Source organism: Mercenaria mercenaria, chromosome 6 (assembly GCF_021730395.1).
Source record: "Mercenaria mercenaria strain notata chromosome 6, MADL_Memer_1, whole genome shotgun sequence".
NCBI classification, from domain to species: domain Eukaryota; kingdom Metazoa; phylum Mollusca; class Bivalvia; order Venerida; family Veneridae; genus Mercenaria; species Mercenaria mercenaria.
Genome location: NC_069366.1, coordinates 5579573 through 5600576, shown reverse-complemented (window position 1 = coordinate 5600576; position 21004 = coordinate 5579573). Strand labels below are relative to the sequence as shown.

Sequence of the window (21004 nt, the reverse complement as noted above, 5' to 3'; positions counted from 1 at the left end):
AATGTAGAACTGAACTGATTTCTGCAATAAATAGTATGCCAAATGTTAACTATGAAAACTTGTCAGATAATGAAAAACTACTTGCAACATTTTAACATGCTAAGAATGCATATATTGCTGCCAAAACCTGCTATAAAATTTTATCCGAACGTAGAAAACTTTAATATTCTAGGTCATAAATGTACTTTTGTAGATATATATTTTGAATTCTCAGTCACTGTTTTATGTGACAAATGTAATAAAGTTACTTCTAGAATAGTACATTTGAACGCATCTTGTATATGAATAAGGCTTCTTACCATTTTAGCAAAATTGTGTACAGTAATTAGTATTTTTAGCTCGACTTTTCGAAGAAAATATAGAGCTATTGCATGCGACCCGGCGTCGGCGTTGCCGTTGGTTAATCAGGGCTGTTATATTTCGATCTTCTCAGATCGTTCAGCACGGCTTTTATGTCGTGTTATTGGTACTGTTTAGTTTCTCAACATGACCATTTCGGCCTGGGTGGTTCCAATACTCCAGGTTTCATAGCCTTTGGTATTGTATAATCACCCCTTGGATATGGTGCCTGCTTTTTAATTTTGTCTTTTGACAGTTCCTGTGATACGCAGGCTCCATAACCTCAGATCCCCTTCCTAAATTCCAGTTTGTTTAGTTCTGCCTATTGTTTTCTCGTTTGGGGAAAACCCTTTACTTTATCTGAGGACCAAACGCCGCACTTCATGGAATTACACGCCTCAACACGTGTATCATTGAAGGTTCCATGTTCACCGCCGTTTGATACATCTGCGGATGTCTCTAAATTGCTTTTTGTACTTTTAGCATGTGTAAATATGGAGTTCTGCTCAACCCGGGGCTAGAGGGCGTGGATGGTAGCATGCATTTCCACTACCGTCCATGAACAGGCTCAATCAAACCGGGCCTGCAACATTTTCGTTTCTGTCATGTTAGCGACCTGTGAAATTTCCACTTTTCTCTATTTTAAAGTGTTTGATAAGGTCGAATATCTCTGTTACTATCAGAGCTATTGACTTGAAACTTAATAGTTATTTGCTATTAAAGTCTACACCAGGAGAACAATCCCCATAACTCTGATTTGAATTTTGACAGATTTATGCCCCTTTTTCACTTAGAATTATTTTTTTTTTGGTTAAAGTTTTTGATAAAGTCAAATATCTCTGTTACTATCAAAGCTATTGACTTGAAACTTAATAGTTATTTGCTATTAAAGTCTACACCAGGAGAACAATCCCCATAACTCTGATTTGAATTTTGACAGATTTATGCCCCTTTTTCACTTAAAATTATTTTTTTTTGGTTAAAGTTTTTGATAAAGTCAAATATCTCTGTTACTATCAATGCTATTGACTTGAAGCTTAATAGTTATTTGCTATTAAAGTCTACACCAGGAGAACAATCCCCATAACTCTGATTTGAATTTTGACAGATTTATGCCCCTTTTTCACTTAGAATTATTTTTTTTTTGGTTAAAGTTTTTGATAAAGTCAAATATCTCTGTTACTATCAAAGCTTTTGACTTGAAACTTGAAACAGTTGTTTAGTATCACAGTCTATGCCAGGAGAAACAATCCCCATAACTCTGATATGAATTTTGATAGATTATGCCCCTTTTTCACTTGGATTTTTGTTTGTTAAAGCTCTAATTCAGAGTCAAACACTGAGTAAAGTCGAGCGTGCTGTCTTACGGACGGCTCTTGTTAGACAAGAGTGTTATTTCAAAGAACAACATAAAAACATTTTAAGATGTGATTTTATAGTGTAGTATTGTTTTAGTGATGATAAGGGTTTTTATGGTATAGTATTGTTTTATCGTTTTAGTGTACAAATTGCCATATGTATAGTCTCAGGTAAGTTATTTATGATTGGTCACATACATGTTTATTTGTAAATTGTAATGCACATGTAATGTGAATGAGACTTTAATAAAATATTTGAATAATTTTAACTGAATTGAAATATATAAAAAAGGTGTTATAACAGCACGTGAGCGCAAGAATCTCTGTTAACACAGGTTTTTTTCCCTTGTTAAAACACCCCTGAAAAGTGAGAAAAAGAGCAGTTTTATGCTAGAATATGTTTATAGGGACAGAGATGCGAATGAAAAACATGTAACTCAGTGACATGAATCAGTCCTATTGGCTAACCGTAAGATACAGATTATAGTAATATAAATATGACCTGCATTTTAAAAGTTCTACATGATCAGCACCCAGACGATACTAGAGATATGGTAATAAGGGTACAAGCAGGATGTTAGTGACCTAAGTGATCAAGAGATCAAATACTAAAATCGTATGGCAACCGGAGCTTTGGTGCACTGCTCGAAGACTTAGGAAATTTCTCCCCTATGATATTCAATTATAGCTATAGTATTTTTACCCTTCGCTCTGTAAGGGCGGCAGTGCAATAAAACCACGCGGTGACGCGAAAATACGATGCGACGGCGCAATAGCGCAAGTGCAAAAACAAGATGCGACTCTTATCTGAAAAAAAAAAAATGAATGAGTTTTGTGTTAAAATATTTTTTGAAAAGCTGAGAAAGAAATATAAGTTGACATTAAAGTATGCATCAATATTAATTAGCAAATGTCCCCAACCTCTCTCACCCTGTGAATACATGGGGACATCAAATGGATTTAAAAGCATGGGACTCTAACGAACATTCTGGTATATAACATGACTTATGCTTTTTTATTTTTTATAAACCACTTACTCATCGTTTTAAGCAAGATTTGAACTACGTGTCGGAGTGGTTAAGGCTGTTGACTTCGAATCACTTGCCCCTCACCAATGTGGGTTCAAACACATAGTTAAATCCATAGTCACATAACATTTTTTACACTAGAATCCCGTTTTTCTTTCCATTTATACAATCTTTATGAGACATATTGTATACGGTTTTCAGAATAATATTATCTCTTTTTATAATTTCGAACCAATATTTCACTATACGAATATACCTTTGTATATACAGTGGATATCGGCTTAATTCTCTATATACTGTAGCATTTGCTGTATCTAATTTTACATTTAGTATTTTCTTCAAAAATTTAAGGTGAATTCTCTCAATTTCCTTTGACTTACCAAATCCCCATATTTCGGACGAATAACTAAGTATAGATCCAACGAATGAGTCAAATAACTGACATAGTACCTTTGGTTTCATTTTATATTTTTTATAATTTGTTAATAGAACATTTAATGCTTTTAATGCTTTACTCGATTATTGTTGCTGATTTAATACAAAACTGTCTGTATAGTTGAAAACTGTTTGTTTTCGAAAAACAACTCCTTCAGTCTTTTGAGTGTTAACATCTAAACTCCATTTCTTGCAGTAACCGTTCAACAACGCAAGAGATGTATTTAATTCCTCTGGAGACTTACCAAGAATAACTATGACAGCGTCAGTAAATAAAAGTAAAATGATTATAATATCGTCAACAGTTAGTCCAGAGTTTATATCATTTTGGAGAAACAATACAAAGTCTTCAATAAACAAAATTATCTCCCTTTGTCGCAATCCTACTGAATATTCAAAGAAATCAGAAAAACAATAACATGATCGCACACAAGATTTAACCTTTTCGTACATATCTTTTATAACTCTTAATATTTTACCGTCTATTCCAAGTTTGAATAATTTTAACCACAATGCGTTTCTGTCAAAAGCGCCGTATATGGCACGCCAATTGCCCAATAATTACGTGAACCCAGGTTCACGGTCGCAAAACTAGGATTAACGATCGATAAACCTGGTTTTTCAAATACAAACGTATATTTTAGAGCGAAAACATAGGATAACGCCGTAAAACCATAGTTCAGGCTCGTAATCATAGGTTCACGCTTGTAAACCCAAGTTCACGGTCATAGGTTCATTTTCGTAAACTACGGTTTACGAGCGTGAACCGGGGTTCACGAGCGTAAACATAGGATAACGACCGAAATCCGTAGTTCAATCGAGAAACTTAGTTTATCAAACGTAAACCATGCTTTACGGTCGATATATTAGGATTATAAAATCAATTATGAATTTCGGTCGTGAACATGGGTTTACGGCCGTGAACCTATGTTTACGAGCGTGAACCTACGTTTACGGACATGAACCCATGTTTACGACCATGAGCCTAGGTTTATGACCGTGAATCGTAGTTTACGGGCGTGACATGTATGGCAATTGTCCAATAATTACGTGAACCCAGGATCAACGATCGATAAACTAGGTTTTTCGGACGTGAAAGCATGTTTACCTATTCTTTCGAGCGAAAACATAGGATAACGTCGTAAACCATAGTTCACGCTTGTAAGCGTAGGTTCACGTTCGTAAACCCAAGTTTACGGTCGTAAACATAGGTTGACATTCGTAGACTATGGTTCACGCTCGTGAACCCCGGTTCACGCCCGTGAACTCTGGTTCACACTTGTAAACATAAGATAACGCCCGAAATTCATAGTTCAATCGAGAACCCTAGTTTATCGAATGTAAACAATGGTTTACAATTGAAATACTAGGATTATCAAATCAATTTCGAAACTTGGATATACGAGCGTGAACCTAGGTTTATTTTCGATAAACTACGTTTCTCAAACAAAACTGTGATTTTCAGTCGTTAACATAGGTTCACGTTCGTAAACTATGGTTCACGCTGGTGAACTCAGGTTCACGTTCGTAAACATAGATTCGCGCTCGTAAACTAAGGATAACAGCCAAAATGTATAGTTCAATTGAGAAACCTAGTTTATCGAACGTAAACATGGGTTCAAGAGCGTAAACTATGGTTTACGCCTGTTATCCTATGTTTTTGTTTGAAAATATAGGTTAGTATTCGATAATCCTAGTTTTTTGACCAAGAACGTAATAACTGGATAATTGGCTTTATCGTCGTATATGGCACGTCAGTTGTCCAATTATTACGTGAACCTAGGTTCACGGTCGAAAAACTAGGATTAACGGTCGATAAACCTGTTTTTTTAATGTAAACCCAGGTTTTTCAAATACAAACCTATATTTTTGAGCGAAAACATAGGATAACGCCGTTAACCATAGTTCACGCTCGTAAACGTAAGTTCACGCTTGTTAACTCAAGTTCACGGTTGTAAACATAGGTTCACGTTCGTAAACTAAGGTTTACGAGCGTGAACCGGGGTTCACGAGTGTGAACATAGAATAACGACCGTAAACATCGATCGAAATTCGTAGTTCAATCGAGAAACCTAGTTTATCGAACGTGAACATGGGTTCAAGAGCATAAACTATGGTTTACGCCCGTTATCCTATGTTTTCCCTCGAAAATATAGATTAGTATTCGTTAATCCTAGTTTTTCGACCAAGAACGTAATTATTGGATAATTGGCATGCCATGAACCATAGTTTACGGACGTGAACCTATGTTTACGACCGTGAACTTGGGCTTACGAGCGTGAATCATAGTTTACGAACGTGAACCTAGGTTTACGTCCGATAAACTAGGTTTCTCGAACAAAACTATGATTTTTGGTCGTTATCGTATGTTCACGATTGTGAACCTATGTTTACGGTCGTAAACCCAAGTTCACGGTCGTTAACATAGGTTCACGTTCGTAAACTATGGTTTACGCTCGTGAACCCTGGATTACGCTCGTGAACCCTGGATTACGCCCGTGAACATAGGTTCACGCTCTCGATCATAGGTTCAAGCTCGTGAACTTAGGATAACGATCGAAATTCATAGTTCAATCGAGAAAACTAATTTATCGAACATAAACCTGGGTTCACGAGCGTAAACTATGGTTTACGCCGTTATCTTATGTTTTCGCTCGAAAATATAGGTTAGTATTCGAAAAAAATCTTAGTGTATCGATCTTAATCCTAGTTTTTCGACTGTGAACCTGGGTTCACGTAATAATTGGACAACTGGCGTGCCGTAGGCCGTGAACCATAATTTACGTACGTGAACCTATGTTTATGACCGTGAACTTAAGTTTACGAGCGTGAACCATAGTTTTCGAACGTGAACCTAGGTTTACATTACCATCCCCAGCTTTTATTATATTTGACTGGCTTATTATAGTAGGTTGTCCCCCTTGAAAATTATCCGATACGCAATATTGGTTTCCCTATTGACATTACTTTGAGCAATAGATTATATAGGAAATTTATTTGTAATGATTAATTTCTAATATGTCTTTTGGTTTGTGAATATTTTACCAGATATGACAGAAAACTTCAATTTCTTCTCTTCAATTTAATGTGAAAATATTTATTCTAACTGAACATCTTCTTTCTTCCACTTTTGTTTTAAAAGTATCACCGTCGCTTATATTGAACATATAGTGAAAAACAGTAAACTTTTCAATTTCTTCTACTTTAGAGGCAAATAAATCATATTTTCCAAAGCATGACAATTTATTATCACATATGTAGGTATTTTTGACTTTATAAACAACACAATAATATAATTTTAAGTGTAATAGGGTAAAGGCTTCTTGCTTCCATTTTACTTCAAAGTGTACCCAGAAATAAAAAAAACGTGTGGATTTCTTAAAGTTCTGATGTAACTTAAACCGTGTTAATTTACGGAACTGCATATACCAACAACTGATGTACGATTCAGTATAGACGTTCATAATTGTCTAATTAATAAAAAAAAAATAGAAAAGAATGAAAAGAACTGAATAGAACAGGCAGAGCTTTGATTTTTCACCAAACTTTTTATGGAAACAATACGAATCAACATAAATTACATAATTTCCGACTGAAAGCTAAATATCTTTGGAATATTGAAACATTCGACGACAGGAGAAAAACTACTTCGAAGAATACTTTTCTAATGAAATAGTGTAATTTGCAAGTTAGGCGCTCACTGAAAGCTGGAGAGAGGGGGGAGAGAATGTGTACATTTATTTAAACAAAAGACACAGCATGATTTCCACGATGTGCAAAGACAGGATGAAATTAACAGACGCATGTCTACTTTAGAAATGAAATCCAAGCTTGAAAAAAAAAATTGCATGCTTTCCATGAGTTTGCACGGTAGGATTATCTCTTTAGAAAGACCTACATTTTTTTGCCACGGTTTTGTTCGTGGAAAACATGAAAAACAGTCACCTTTACAGCTAAAGACTTCAGTTTACACGATAAATTTGATTTCATGATTGAATTGTATAGTATGTAAAAACACATATCTGAATGGCATATTTGATTTATGTATAATCAAGTAACTTAGACACTATAAATAAGTAGACAGGATGAATCAGAGCTAATTGTTTAAAAAAATGAGTTAGGATCTCTATGATACACGTACACCAATGCTGATCAGAAAAAAATCAGAAACTTGATTCATAATTCAATAGATTCTTTCTTTCTTTGATTTCTATGGAAAACCTTGGATCAAGACCAGTTAATAAAACATGTGTGCGCGTGTTTTAGTAACATGTATGTTTTTTAAGTTTGTTAAATTGCTCGGGTTTTTCTTTGCCATTGCCTGTCAAATACAGTATTGTTTAGTTTATTACTTTATTTTATTGTAATACCATGTTTTAAAAGGCAAACTTCTAGACATGAAAGTTAAACAGAAGTACCGTTATATGGACAAGAACAATCAGTCAAAATGGAATACATGTATCTTCACACAAGTTTCGTTTTTCTCGAGGAAAACTTTTATGTATACATGTGTTTGTGGGAAAGCTCGTTTATGAACTAATTTTCGGATTTCAATGTTTCGCAGGATTCAAAGTTTCAAAACAAAAGAAATTTATTTAAATGTTTTCATTTTCTGTTACATGACAACACGAATTTAGCAATATCATAAGGTAACATAGTGTTTTTTTACAGAAATGTTTTATATCTTTACATGAATAATACTTCTATATGAATCTATAAAACAACATGATTTATATAAAAAAAAAAACTGGCTACATGTTTTGTTGCTTTCTATGGAGTAACATGCGAGCCTTATTTCCGTGTATTACCTAAAGCAAAATACATGTATTAGATCAATGCAAAATCCATGACAAAGAATTATTGACTTAGGTAATGAATGACACGACTTGAGCTAATGTAAGGGAGGAAATCCAGTTTGAAGGGAATTGCTTTAACACAGTCAATAATTAAGGGAGAGAATTCTTGCAAATTCTCGTTAAAAGCTGACCATGATTCGATAAACTAGGTTTCTTGAACAGAACTATGATTTTTGGTCGTTATCGTATGTTCACGCGCGTGAACCTATGTTAACAGTCGTAGACCCATGTTCACGGTCGTAAACCCAAGTCGTGAACTTAGGATAACCACCGAAATTCATAGTTCAATCGAGAAACCTAGTTTATCGAACGTAAACCTAGGTTCACGAGCGTAAACTATAGTTTACGCCCGTTATCTTATGTTTTCGCTGGAAAATATTGGTTTGTATTCGAAAAACCTAGTTTTACGTTCGAAAAACCTAGTTTATCGATTGTTAATCATAGTTTTTCTGCCGTGAACTTGGGTTCAATTAATTTTTGACAATTGGCGTGCCATAGCCGTATGCCATTTTCAGATCTATGAAACAGCAATAGAGTCTTTTATTACCATTTAGGTATTTCTGTACAAGATTTAACAAAATAAAATTAGCATCAATCGTTGATCTTCCTTTCAGGAAGCCAAATTGTGCGTCCGATATAGTATTATATTGCTCACAAAAATTAGTCACGGATTTTTTTAAAAAATAGTTGTGAATAATTTCGACATGCAACTTATTTATCCCCCTATAAATTTCTACATTACCCGTACCTCCTTTTTATGTTTTAAAAGGTACAATTACACCCTCGGTCCAAGTTTCAGGGGGAAAACGCTACCAAGAATATCATTAAAAATATCGCCTAAATGTCTAACCAAAATGTCAATGGATTCTATGAAATATTCATTTAATCTGAAACAACTGATACGTATTAGAACTTCCTGATTTAATAAACAGTCATTCCCACAAAATTTGTCTCTTTTCAACGACTTTACTGTATCTAGAAATGTCATCCGAGTGAGTCACACAGCTGGCTTACGTTACTATCTCTGAGAGTATTATTAGGGCAACTGGGATAGGGAAGCTCAAATTTGAAAATACCATGCATTGAGCACTCGGTGAACCAGATAGGTTTAAACAAATCCATTACTTAACCACCTTTAAAATGTACAACTTATGTAATATGCGGTTTGCTTGCAGGTATAATTTGTCGTGCATAATTATGTTTAATTTACCATAACTGATTACGTGAATGTATCAGTTTAAATTGCAACACTGTAGAGTATAAAATTAAAAATATCATCCAGAGGTTTAAGTAGATTGTGCTGGTAATAATTATACGAACTATTTGAAAACTGTTGTCATCTTTCTGTCTTATGGAAAAGTTATATTTATGTTGTTTCGTGCTACAAATTTGGTTAGAATTTGCGGACATATCAATTCAATAAAGTTATATCTTTATTGTGTACTGTTGCAAAATTGTGACTGTCCTTCCAAACATATCATAATTATGAGTTTGATACATGTTTTAGAACTTAATGCTAATATCATACCTGCTGTTCTGTCAATGCATAAGCCTCATTAAAGTTAAGTATTGTATTGTAAGTAATTTACTCATTATGTCATGTTTTCATGAATTTAGACAATTAACGAATTGAATTTATCAAAACGCGGTCTACACTTGTGTTTAAAACTAAGAAATAATTTATAGCAAAAGGAGTGCTTTAACACTATTTATGCACGATGGGTGGTTATACGTCGGGCGTAATAATTTCACGAGGGCGCAGCCCGAGTGAAATTATTTGTACGACGAATTACCACCCGAGTGTATAAATAGTGTTAAAACACGGTTACGCTATAAATTATTTCGATTCTAATAATATTATGCCCTTAATCTAAAACAGTAGATAAAATATAGAAGCGCTCTTTCTTGATCGCAACAAAAACTTTGACGTCATCGCACGTTAACGTGACGTCATTCTAGCGTAAGAGTGTTTTAACAGAGACAAGCATATTAGAATTATGAATAATACCATGGCTGCAAGTTTGCAATATGGATCTCAACAGAATATGACAGTTAAAAAATTCCGATCATGGGCTTCGCTATAACAGATTTCTTTTATTGGGACAAGAAAAAATATTCCTTATATCTCATTATTAGTTATAAACATGTTTGTTATAAGCGTTTTATTTCATATAAAACAAAGAATACCTAAAATTCGGAACACTTGAAAATGAAATTTCTTTCCCACTGTGAAAATTTATGAAAATGCCGTAAAATGTAAGCCTAATATATTACGGTGGTATGTTTAGGACATGCATTTTTTTTAAAGATTAAATTATCTCGAGCTCATGATATCTTATCTCGAGTACACGACATCTTATCTCCTGCGCACGACATCTTATCTCGAGCGCTCGACATCTTATCTCGAGTGCACGGTATCTTATATCGAGCGCTCGACATATTATCCCGAGCGCACAACATCTTATCTCGAGCGCTCGACGTCTTTTTCCTCGTGGCACAAAACAGGAAAAAATTGCAAATTTTTCGAGTTTAAAAGACTTTATGGTGCAGCTATTGATTGTGATTGACAGGGCGTTAGATGAACTAAGACAGAGTCGTAGTAATCTTTCTTGCAATAGCATTTTAAGTGAGAAATTCGACGTTTTCATCTAGCCGGTGTCGACGTAGAAATCTCTCCAGGTATTTTGGATTCGAACTTTGCTAAAAAGACATTTTGTGCTGAGAGTAGCTGTTCAACATACAAAATGAGCTTTAACAGTGATAATGTGGTAGATATTGAGTGTGATGCTGACAATTATGTTGAGGCAGTTATGTCATCTCAACCGGTGAACCCAGTTACCTCCCCTGTACAAACCCGGAAAAGGAGGCATGCTTCGGTAGATCACACGGAATCATTGAAAAAACGCAAAAATGAAGGTGACAGTAAATTAGTTAATAAAAACAGTAATGAGAATGAGATCATGGAACCGAGTTTGTGCTCACATAATGGTAATAGTGATAATAGTCACTCGCTATTGGTTCAGTTATCAAAAGACGTTCGTATGATCTATGAGAAAATGAATCTTCGGTTGGATGCTATGCAGGAGCAGATTGCTAACATGAGAAGCGTATAACTGATAAGGTGACAGATAAAATGACAAAAATATTTGACAAGCGCATTAGTTCTGAGACGGCAAAGATTCGTAACGAGTTAGACAATAAACTGAGTGACATGAGAAGTGAGCTTACAAATGATATGTTACAGTTGTCAGATAAATTTGAAGACTTAGCAAAGAGCCAACATATGGTTAGCAATGGGACTAGCATTGAAAACAACATAGTCATTAGAAATGTACCATATAGTGTCACTGAAAATATTCAAGGAAAAGTTGATAATCTTGTTCGAGAGGGGCTACAGCTTAGTGATATCCGTTGCACCAATGTGGTGAGGAAGGATCAGTTTGGCGACGGTAAACCAGGTGTGGTTATTGCCCAATGTAAAGATAATGAGGAAAAGCAGAAAATTTTAAAAGCTAAATCGAAACCGAAAGATAGTGGCAGGTTTCGTGACGTGTTTATTCATAGTGATCAGTCAAAAGAAGATCGTAAATTAGCTTCAAATATGCGTACCTTAGTGAAAGCTATAAATGAAGGAAATCAAGCTTTAAAAATTCAGGGCACACGTGTTGTTTGTGCTGGACCTTCAAACATAGATAATTCAAACATAGGCAGTACAAGAAATGGTCAACGAGAGGAAAGGAATCGTTTTAATGGGTCTATCAGAGACAATGAGTCATCATCTGACAGGAGGTATGACAACAGAAGAGGATTTCAAGATGCTCGTGGTAAAGGACATGAAAGAAGGCAACATTATGGAGGTCAAAGGCGTCGCTAGTTATCTGCGGGATTTTGGAATGTGAATGGCTGGAGTCATGACAGTAGTTCTACAAACTTTCAAATTAGAAATGACTGTATTAATTCTTTACATCTTGACTTGATAGGTATTGCTGAAACACATCTAAGAAATAATGATATTTTGTCGTTAGATAATTTTAAATGGGTTGGTAACAATCGGAAAAGAGTGCATATAAATGCTTGGACAGGTTCTGGGGGTGTGGGTTTTTTAGTGAGAAATGAACTTTTCGATGTATTTCATGTATCTATTGTTGATGATAGTTACGAAGGAATTCTTTGGTTATGTTTAAAAGATAAAGTAACCAGTAAATGTCTGTTTCCTTGTGTCTGCTATCTGCCGCCTAAAAATTCTTCGAGACAAATTGATGTATCGTCTTTTTTTGACAAACTATTAAGTGGTATTTACCAGTTCCAAAATGAGGGAACAATATTTATCTGCGGAGACTTTAATAGCCGCTGTGGAGATGAGTCTGATTTTATAGAAGGGGTTGATGTTGTTCCTCCTAGAAATATTATAGATTTTACAAGTAATGAATATTGTGATGTTTTTATAGAATTTTTAATAAGCTCAAACTTCTGTATGCTAAATGGTAGAAATTTTATCAATAATGATTTTACTTGTGTGAGACCTCAAGGTTGCTCAGTAGTGGATTACTGTCTTGTAAGCTATGATGATTTACACCTTTTTACAGATTTTACAGTTATTCTTTCAACGGATCTTGTAACATCTGCAAATATTTTACAGCCAGTTGGTATACCTGATCACTCTTTTCTTAAATGGAATATTTCATATGTTTTTGATAGTGATAATATACTTGTAGATAGTAGAAATATTGAAACAGAAACAAAGTTTCAGATTAATAACATCCCGGAGTTCTTTCTTAAAGATGGTGGTATTATTGATGAAATTTTTCATACTATCAATAGTTTGGAACAAGGGTATCGAACGCAAGATGATATAGATAATACTTATAAAACACTTTGTTCGGTAATTAAAAAAGATATGTGGGATAAATTACCACGTAAGCGTTCTTTTTTGGATATCACTTATATAAATAAAAAGAAAAGGGTTGGGAAGCCTTGGTGAAATGATACTTTAGCTGAATTATGGAATAAAGTTTGCACATCAGAAAGAGATTGGCTGAAATGTAAATCACCTGGGATTAAAAAGCAATTAAACAATGTATACAAAAATAATCGTAAAGTATTCGACAAACAAGTGCAAAAAAGTAAAAGGCAATACTGGTTTTATTTACAGGAAGAGTTGTTAAGTCAGGTTCAGACAGATCAGAATAGGTTTTGGAAAACAATTGGTAAAACTGGTATAAATAAGACTAAGCAACAAAAGATTCCAATGGAAATGATTGATAATGATGGTAATTTGGTTACTAATCCTTCAGAAGTTTTAAAGTTCTGGAAAATCAGTTTTGAGAAAGTATTGAATGGTGACCGAAGTGAGAACTTAAATTATAATTTGGAACAGATCTTTGAGGAAAATTTCATTCCTGAAATTGATGGTAATATTTCGCTCCTTGAAGTAGAAAGAGCTGTTTTGAAGGCTAAATTTGGTAAAGCTACTGGTTTTGACAACCTCCCTTATGAGGTATTTAAAAATAATACAGCTTTGAGATTTTTACATGTCTTTTTTAATGTATGTTTTGTAACAGGTAAAATACCATTACAATGGGGAAAAGGTATTATTAACCCTATCCCGAAAACTGGTAATACAGACCCTAGAGACCCAATGAATTACAGGGGCATAACACTTGCTCCAACCATGTACAAGTTGTATTGCTCTATTTTAAATGAAAGGTTATCAGTCTGGCTTGAAAGAAATGATAAACTTATTGAGAAACAGAACGGTTTTAGGAAAAAACGTAGTACTGGTGATCATTTGTCTAGCCTTACTTCTATTGTAGAAACACGGTTAAAGAAGAACCTTCGCAGCATTTGTTGACTTTAAAAAAGCGTACGACTGCATAGATCGGTCAATTCTCTGGGATAAATTAGTTAAGTTGGGTATTAATTGTAAAATGTTACAAGCAGTAAAGTCACTTTACGCCAATGTTAGCTCTTGTATCAGGTTAAACGGATTTTCATCAGACTGGTTTGACGTAAATATAGGTTTAAGACAAGGCTGTATTTTATCACCTGTTCTGTTTAATTGTTTTATTAATGAACTAGGAATTAAAATCAAGGCATAAGGCCTTGGTTTAGAACTTGACAATGGTGAAATGCTTTCAATTTTATTGTATGCAGATGACATTGTGCTTCTTGCTAATAATGAAAAAGATCTTCAAACAATGCTTAATACCTTGAGTGAATGGTGTATTATTAATGATATGAAAATTAATGCCAAGAAAAGTAATATTATACACTTTAGACGTAATTCAGTCCCTAGGTCTCAGTTTGTTTTTAAATGTGGTCAAGAATGTATTGATGTAACAGATAAATATGTTTATCTAGGTCTAGTGTTAGAAGAACACTTAGATTATAATGTAACAGCTAAATTTGTGTCACAGGCAGCGGGCAGAGCTTTAGGGTTGTTGATAGCAAAATTTAAAGCTTTAGGTGGAAAGCCTTTTGAAGTTTTTACTAAATTGTATGACAGCCTTGTGTGGCCAGTTATTGCTTATGGGGCAGCTATTTGGGGAACAAGAAATTTTTCTTGCATTGAAGCTATTCAGAACCGTGCTATGCGTTTTTTCATGTGGACTGGAAGGTATACTCCTAATAAGGCAGTAGCAGGTGACATGGGTTGGACACCAGCTTTTATAAGACAACTAAGATGTATTGCTATTACATGGTGTAGATTTTCAGAGATGCATACGTCTCGTTGGAATAAAATTGTTTTTAATTATGGTTTACGACATGCAGGAGGTTGCTGTAAAAATTGGCATCACAGAGTAAAAGAACTGTTTATTCGGTATAACTGTGTAGATTTTTTGAACGGTGAACGTCATAGTAAAAGATATATGTGTAATAAGTTAACTGAAAAGGCAATGAATGAATATTTAGACCAATGGATCGAGTCTCTGCATGTCATAAACAGTAATAATAACAGTGGATGTAACAAATTAAGAACATATCGTACTTTTAAATTCAGTTTTGAAACAGAGTTGTATGTTAAATTAAATATACCACACAAACATAGGTCTGCATTATCAAAATTTAGGTGTGGGGTTGCCCCGATCAGGCTTGAAACTGGCAGATATGAAAGGCTTGAAGTTAACCAGAGAATATGTCCAGTGTTTAGGTTAGGAGTGGAAGATGAAAAGCATGTCTTGTTAATTTGCAATCATTATGAATCTATAAGAAAAGATTTATTTGAAAAAGCAGTATCTATTAAAGGTCAGTTTCAGAACCTATCAGATGATAATAAGTTGAGTTTCATTCTGTCTAGCCCAGATATGATAAAATTGACAGCAAAATCCTGCTTTCTTATTCTTAAAAACGTGCTGAATATGTATATACAGTATAATCGGTACCTTAAAAATATCGAATGAGCAAAAGTTAGTCGGGGTTGTCTCTTCTTTTAAAGGTTTTTTTTTTTTGTTGTTTTTTTTTATGGGGCGTTTTCTGTTTATTGTAAGTACACAAGTATAGACTATATTAGCTTCTACTTGATATGAAACATTATTGTTTCAAAGCTAATTGTGTATATAGAGACTGTTCCTCCTTTCTCTCTCTCTTCAAGCTTGAATGTATGAAACATTTTGGTATTATTTAATTCAAGTGTTTCAAATATTCAAGTTGTGATGTCTCTGGACAGCCGGTGATATATTAAGATTGACTGTTCAAGAATGTAGAGCTATTGTACTTGCCCCAAATACAGGGGCTTTAAAAGTTTTATTTTAGATATTCATGGAGCTGCAGTGTGGTTATCTATTACTGAAAAGTTAACTTGATCATACTTTTTTTTGTTGTTATCAGGGGAAGTAAATCACCTGTAACTTCTTCATTTGAATTATGAAAGTTACTTCCCTTGCCTCAGTCATAATTTATACTAACGAAAGTTGAGCATTCTGTTCTACAGGTTCTCCTTTTTTCTTTTTGTTGGTAACCTCACTCTGTAATATATCTACAGTATTGCAAATAATGTAGTCATATTTGGTAATTTAAGTGTATATAGTTTGAGAGGATGGTGCTAATCAGTTTATGCCTGATTTGATCAGGGGTAATAATTGATATTTTACATCCATTCTTTAAGCTGTGCATTTTTGTGCCAATTTTGCTTATCACTTTTTATGTAAATTTCTTATGGCAGTTTTTAGGCTTGCTCGGGTTAGATAGTTAAGTCAGGATTAGCACCATCAGCTCAAGTTTTTAAACTTAATTACTAGAGCAATTGTATATCATAGTTTTACTAATTATGTAAATATTGATAGTCTCTTATAATTCTGCTGAAGAATGGTCTTGCAAATTTTTTTAAAGTGTATAAACTATGTTTTTTTATGATTGTATAATGTATGCAAGAATGAGACTTTAATAAAGAATATATATATATATCTCGAGTGCACGGTATCTTATCTCGAGCGCAAACATCTTATCTATATATATTAGGGCCCTTTGTGTGTGTTTAGTCATCAATAAAAACATACGGACAAGTAGATAATTAGTGTCCTGCCTATTCAGATGTTATTTAAACTTCCCTCAAGTACAAGTTTATCAGAGCAGTGCACATAATTGGTTCGTCCTATCTTCAAAATTAAACGAACATAATTAATGATGCTTACTGCATGTTAGAATAGCACCAAATCACAATTCGACTGATAGTATCAATTCGCACATTATCAGAAAAGTTATAAAATCGCATGCATGGTGAAATTCTTTGATATATGTGCAAAGCCTACATACTAAATCTTTATTTTGTCAGGTACTTTAATTTATTCCTTTTGCGTAATCACTGAATTTTTGCTGCCTTTTTTATCAGTATGTGTTTTTAAATTACTAACCCATGAAACGGCTATAAGTATAAACGAAACAAAAGCGAAAACGGTGGAAGTCGTATGTTTTACTGATCTGAATACATAATGTATATAAAGATAAAATGTGCGCACGAGATAAGATGTCGTGCGCTAAAAATAAATGTCGAGCGCTCGAGGTGAGATGTCGTGCGTTCGAGATAAGATGTCGAGCGCTCGAAATAAGATGTCGTGCGCACGAAAAAAAAAATGTCGAGCAATCGAGATAAGATGTCGCACGCATGAGAAAAGATGTCGAGCTCTCGAGATAAGATGTCTTGCGCACGAGAAAAGATGTCGAGCGCTCGGGGAGATAAGAGTGTCCTCGATATAAGATGTCGTGCGCACGAGGTAATTTAATCTTAAAAAAATAAATGCATGTCCTAAACATACACCCGTAAATATACACACATGCAACTTCATAACAAGAATTCATTTCATGTTATGTATAGGACAGACAACGAGAGACCGTGTCTATTCGATATAGACCCGAGCGCAGCGAGGTCTATATCGAATAGACACGGTCACGAGTTTGTCTATCCGGCTTAGACCACGTGACATAAAAGCTGTAATCACAAAACTGTGCCGTATAGCTTCTATTGCCGTAGGAGTAATATTATTTTTGGTTCAAGACTATAGACAATTTCCAAAACCATAAAAAGCTATCAGCAGATGGGGCGTTTATATGTTAGTTAAGGTAAACTGGTATTTTAAGTATATTGTTTAATGGTAATTACCCACTTTTAACTGGTATCTTAAATTACTAAATTCCTGCGTTTTACCGAGCAGCGTTAATTTTGTTGTTGTTAATTTTGATATATATAATACATAAACACTCGTAGGAATAACAATATATCACATATTGAGGGTTCAACGCAATAAGGGCATATCTACATATAATAATCATATGTAGATACGCCCTTATTGCGTTGAACCCTCGATATGCTATAATTGTACTATTTTGTTATAGAGGTTTACATTTGTAAGGATCGTGCAGATCCAGTGTTAGACCAACATGCGAAAGCTACGACAGAGATTGCGCTATCTCCAAATGAAAATGTCCTGTAAAAAATGTGCCAGAAACAATTGTTGTCATAATCAAGTGGAAACGTTTCAGTGATGTAAAAATTCCATATATACCCTTTTGGTTCTACATTGTAAGACCTTTTTACAGAGAGCTATTTCCTTAGCAACGGGAGACAGTTTTCGCGCATGCGCACTCTACGTAGTGCAAAAAAAGACATGACCGCACAATATAAATTACGTTAGAGTTATTTTGCATTTCAATCTATTGGTTCAATAATTAGTTTGTTTTATAGTAAATATCCACCGCAAGACAAAGGAAAAAATGTTTTATTATGTCATTTGCATAATAGTTACGTAATAATTTCCGGTATATCCAGCAACTTCAGTGACATGGAGCCGCGACCCCTAAGTATGTACATGTCATTCAAGTCGGAGAAAAATATATACAACAATTATTTGAAGTAGGGGAAAAAAATAGATAAAATGAAAGAAAATATGACATTTTTAAATGTAAGGAACAAGTTTTATATTTGTATGATGTGTGGAAATAGACTGGAATTGTTTTGTTCTTTTCTGACGAAAATAGTTTAATAATATTTTATTGTATTTGTTATTAGGCATATGTACAATAGTATGAACACAAAAGTAACATATACAAATGGATTGGGCCACGAGTTATATCAACATCAGCAAACGGCCCGTTCCACATGAAGTCAAATTAACAGCTCTGTAAACAAAGTGACAGATTATATGTCTATGACAACTTTTTAACTATGGATGAAAAAAAAAGAATATGCTTTAAAACTTATTAATTTCTGATCAAAGAAGTGAGAAAACGGAGGAGAAAATGACTGTAAAGAAGATGAAAAAATTAACTTTGGACTGAGATTAGATAGATCTACACATCATTGTTTCACAAAAAAAAAAATATTTTAATGATTGAAAAATAATCAGAAATCCAGTAAGAGAAAAAGGAGGGACGATTCCTCTGAATTGTTCGACAGCCGGCACCCGCACCAACCCAACCACCCCGTGGGCCCATCATCTACATCGGAAATAACATAGGGGCTGCAGTAGTAAAATATTAGTAAAAACGTTTTGTATTCTTTATAAATTTTTGAACTTTGCAAATAGTCTAACATTTTCTTCGTCAGTACGACTACTTATTCCAAATAATAATTTGTTAGTATTTATCGGATGAAACAGTCGTGTATTACAAAATAATATTATTCTTTGGTCAGCAAAAAAGCGGCATCGGAAAAAATAATGTTCAGCATTTTCGAAATTATGACCACAGTTACATTTTGGAGTGTCTTTTAGATGATTATTGAATAAGTCTGCATGTAAGTTACTACAATTATTTCTAATACCGGCGTGATGGACCTGTTCAGCTCGGTTTCCACTAAGGCATTTAATGCTCCAGGTTCTCCCGATATATTACTGTTAAATCAATACTTTACAAATAAAAATATCGCATTACTTCGCTGTATAAAAGGTCTGATTCTGATGTAAATAAATGAATCGCACTACCATCCATTGAAATTGAGCCTGGTATTGACGAAACCCACCGACAGAAGAAAAAAGGTTTTTAATCCTTTTGTCATTGCTATAGAATATTTGCCGTTATAACAGCTTTTCTTTTCAAAGAGTAAATACTCAAAAGAAGCATATACTGAAAGGAATGAAGATGTGGTGTTTATTTGTCTTCTTTTTTTTCTTTATCTATGATTAGATCTACATGTCGATATTATTTGCAGTTAATGGTTTTTGCAAAGTACGCTATGATTTTTCTGCTTATTAATTGTCGATTGTGCTTGCTGTTGTCTCTACAAAATGAATTTCGAAAGTAACATTACTCAGTGCCAGGGATAAAACAGAATGATAATCACATGTATTTGATCATTAGAAGTAATGAGATACTTAAAAAAACAATTTGTACACTTGAAATAAAAAGAATCGTTGTTAAAATAATAATGTTGACTAATCAATTAAATTCCATTAGAGACAGGATGCCTGGTCACAAGCAAACTACTTGCATATATTTACCTAGAGATAGTACCTTAATTAGTTGCTTATATATAACATCTAAGACCAAGTATAATCAGCTCATTATAAACAAAATTCAAGTGAGCTAAAACATAAAACAAATTAACATGATTTAATGCGAACACTTACCTGCTGTGTGTATTCTAATAGTTTTTATGAAAAGTCCGATAAGGCAGATATGTACAGATATGGCTGTGAATTGCATACTCTGAAAATTTAAAATATTTTCTTAACACAGTTATTCACTGCTGTCATGTTCAAAACGTAATAATACTTTCCATTTAGTGAAGCGCAACATAATCATTCAGCTGCATACGTTTACTTAACCATTCAGGGTATATCTATCCAACAGTGAAATTCAACGTCAAGGTGAAAAATAATATGGAAATGCAGTAATTCAACATACACGAAAACAATTGACATGCATGCTAAGATGGGAGATATAAAATACTTTTTTCAAAATTCATTTTTGACATTAATACCAGTTTTGATTGAAATAATAACATATAACTGTAAATAGTTTTAGAATTTATCAATTTGATTTTTTTTTCGTGTTTTCATCAGCTTTATTTGTCACCAGATATGCACAGGAAATGTGCATGTATATTTTACAAGTTTAACAAATCGTTCATAAAATGAGTTGCTTGCGACACGTAAACAATAACTAACAAACCATATTGACAACTGTATTCATACATTGGGATGGGAGTTAATCATGAAAAAGTTACACATGAGTGCTTACCCTATTATTGCACTAAAAACCACATGTAAACTAGAAGATGCTTTTGTAGAAAAGCACATGTCTCCCCCAAAGCATAGCAGTAATAGGCGAGAAGTCAGTAGGGGACAGGAGACACTGATGGTTGCCTTAGTAACTGAAATGCAACAAGGATCATCAGCTCGGCATGTCCAATCATCCCATGAACTGGTTTGAACGTTCTGGGTCAAGTGGTTCTCAAGTTTTTGATCGGTAACGGTTTTCCATGTGCTGGTCCCTCGGAAACGGTTTTTCATATTTTGGCCCCTGTGACCTTGATCTTTGATAGAGTAACCTCAAA

At 34.1% G+C, this 21004-nt stretch overlaps 1 protein-coding gene across 1 annotated transcript in view; it reads right to left on the bottom strand.

The window, feature by feature from the left end:
• Window positions 1–20233, bottom strand: part of LOC123549776 (beta-hexosaminidase subunit alpha-like) — a 47355-nt gene extending 27122 nt beyond the window's left edge. Inside the window, exon 1 of the mRNA XM_045338156.2 lies at window positions 20076–20233. Coding sequence (XP_045194091.2) covers window positions 20076–20151 — 76 coding nt within the window. The 5' untranslated portion in view covers window positions 20152–20233. The remainder of the gene's footprint in view (window positions 1–20075) is intronic.
• Between the last annotated feature and the right edge of the window lie 771 nt (window positions 20234–21004).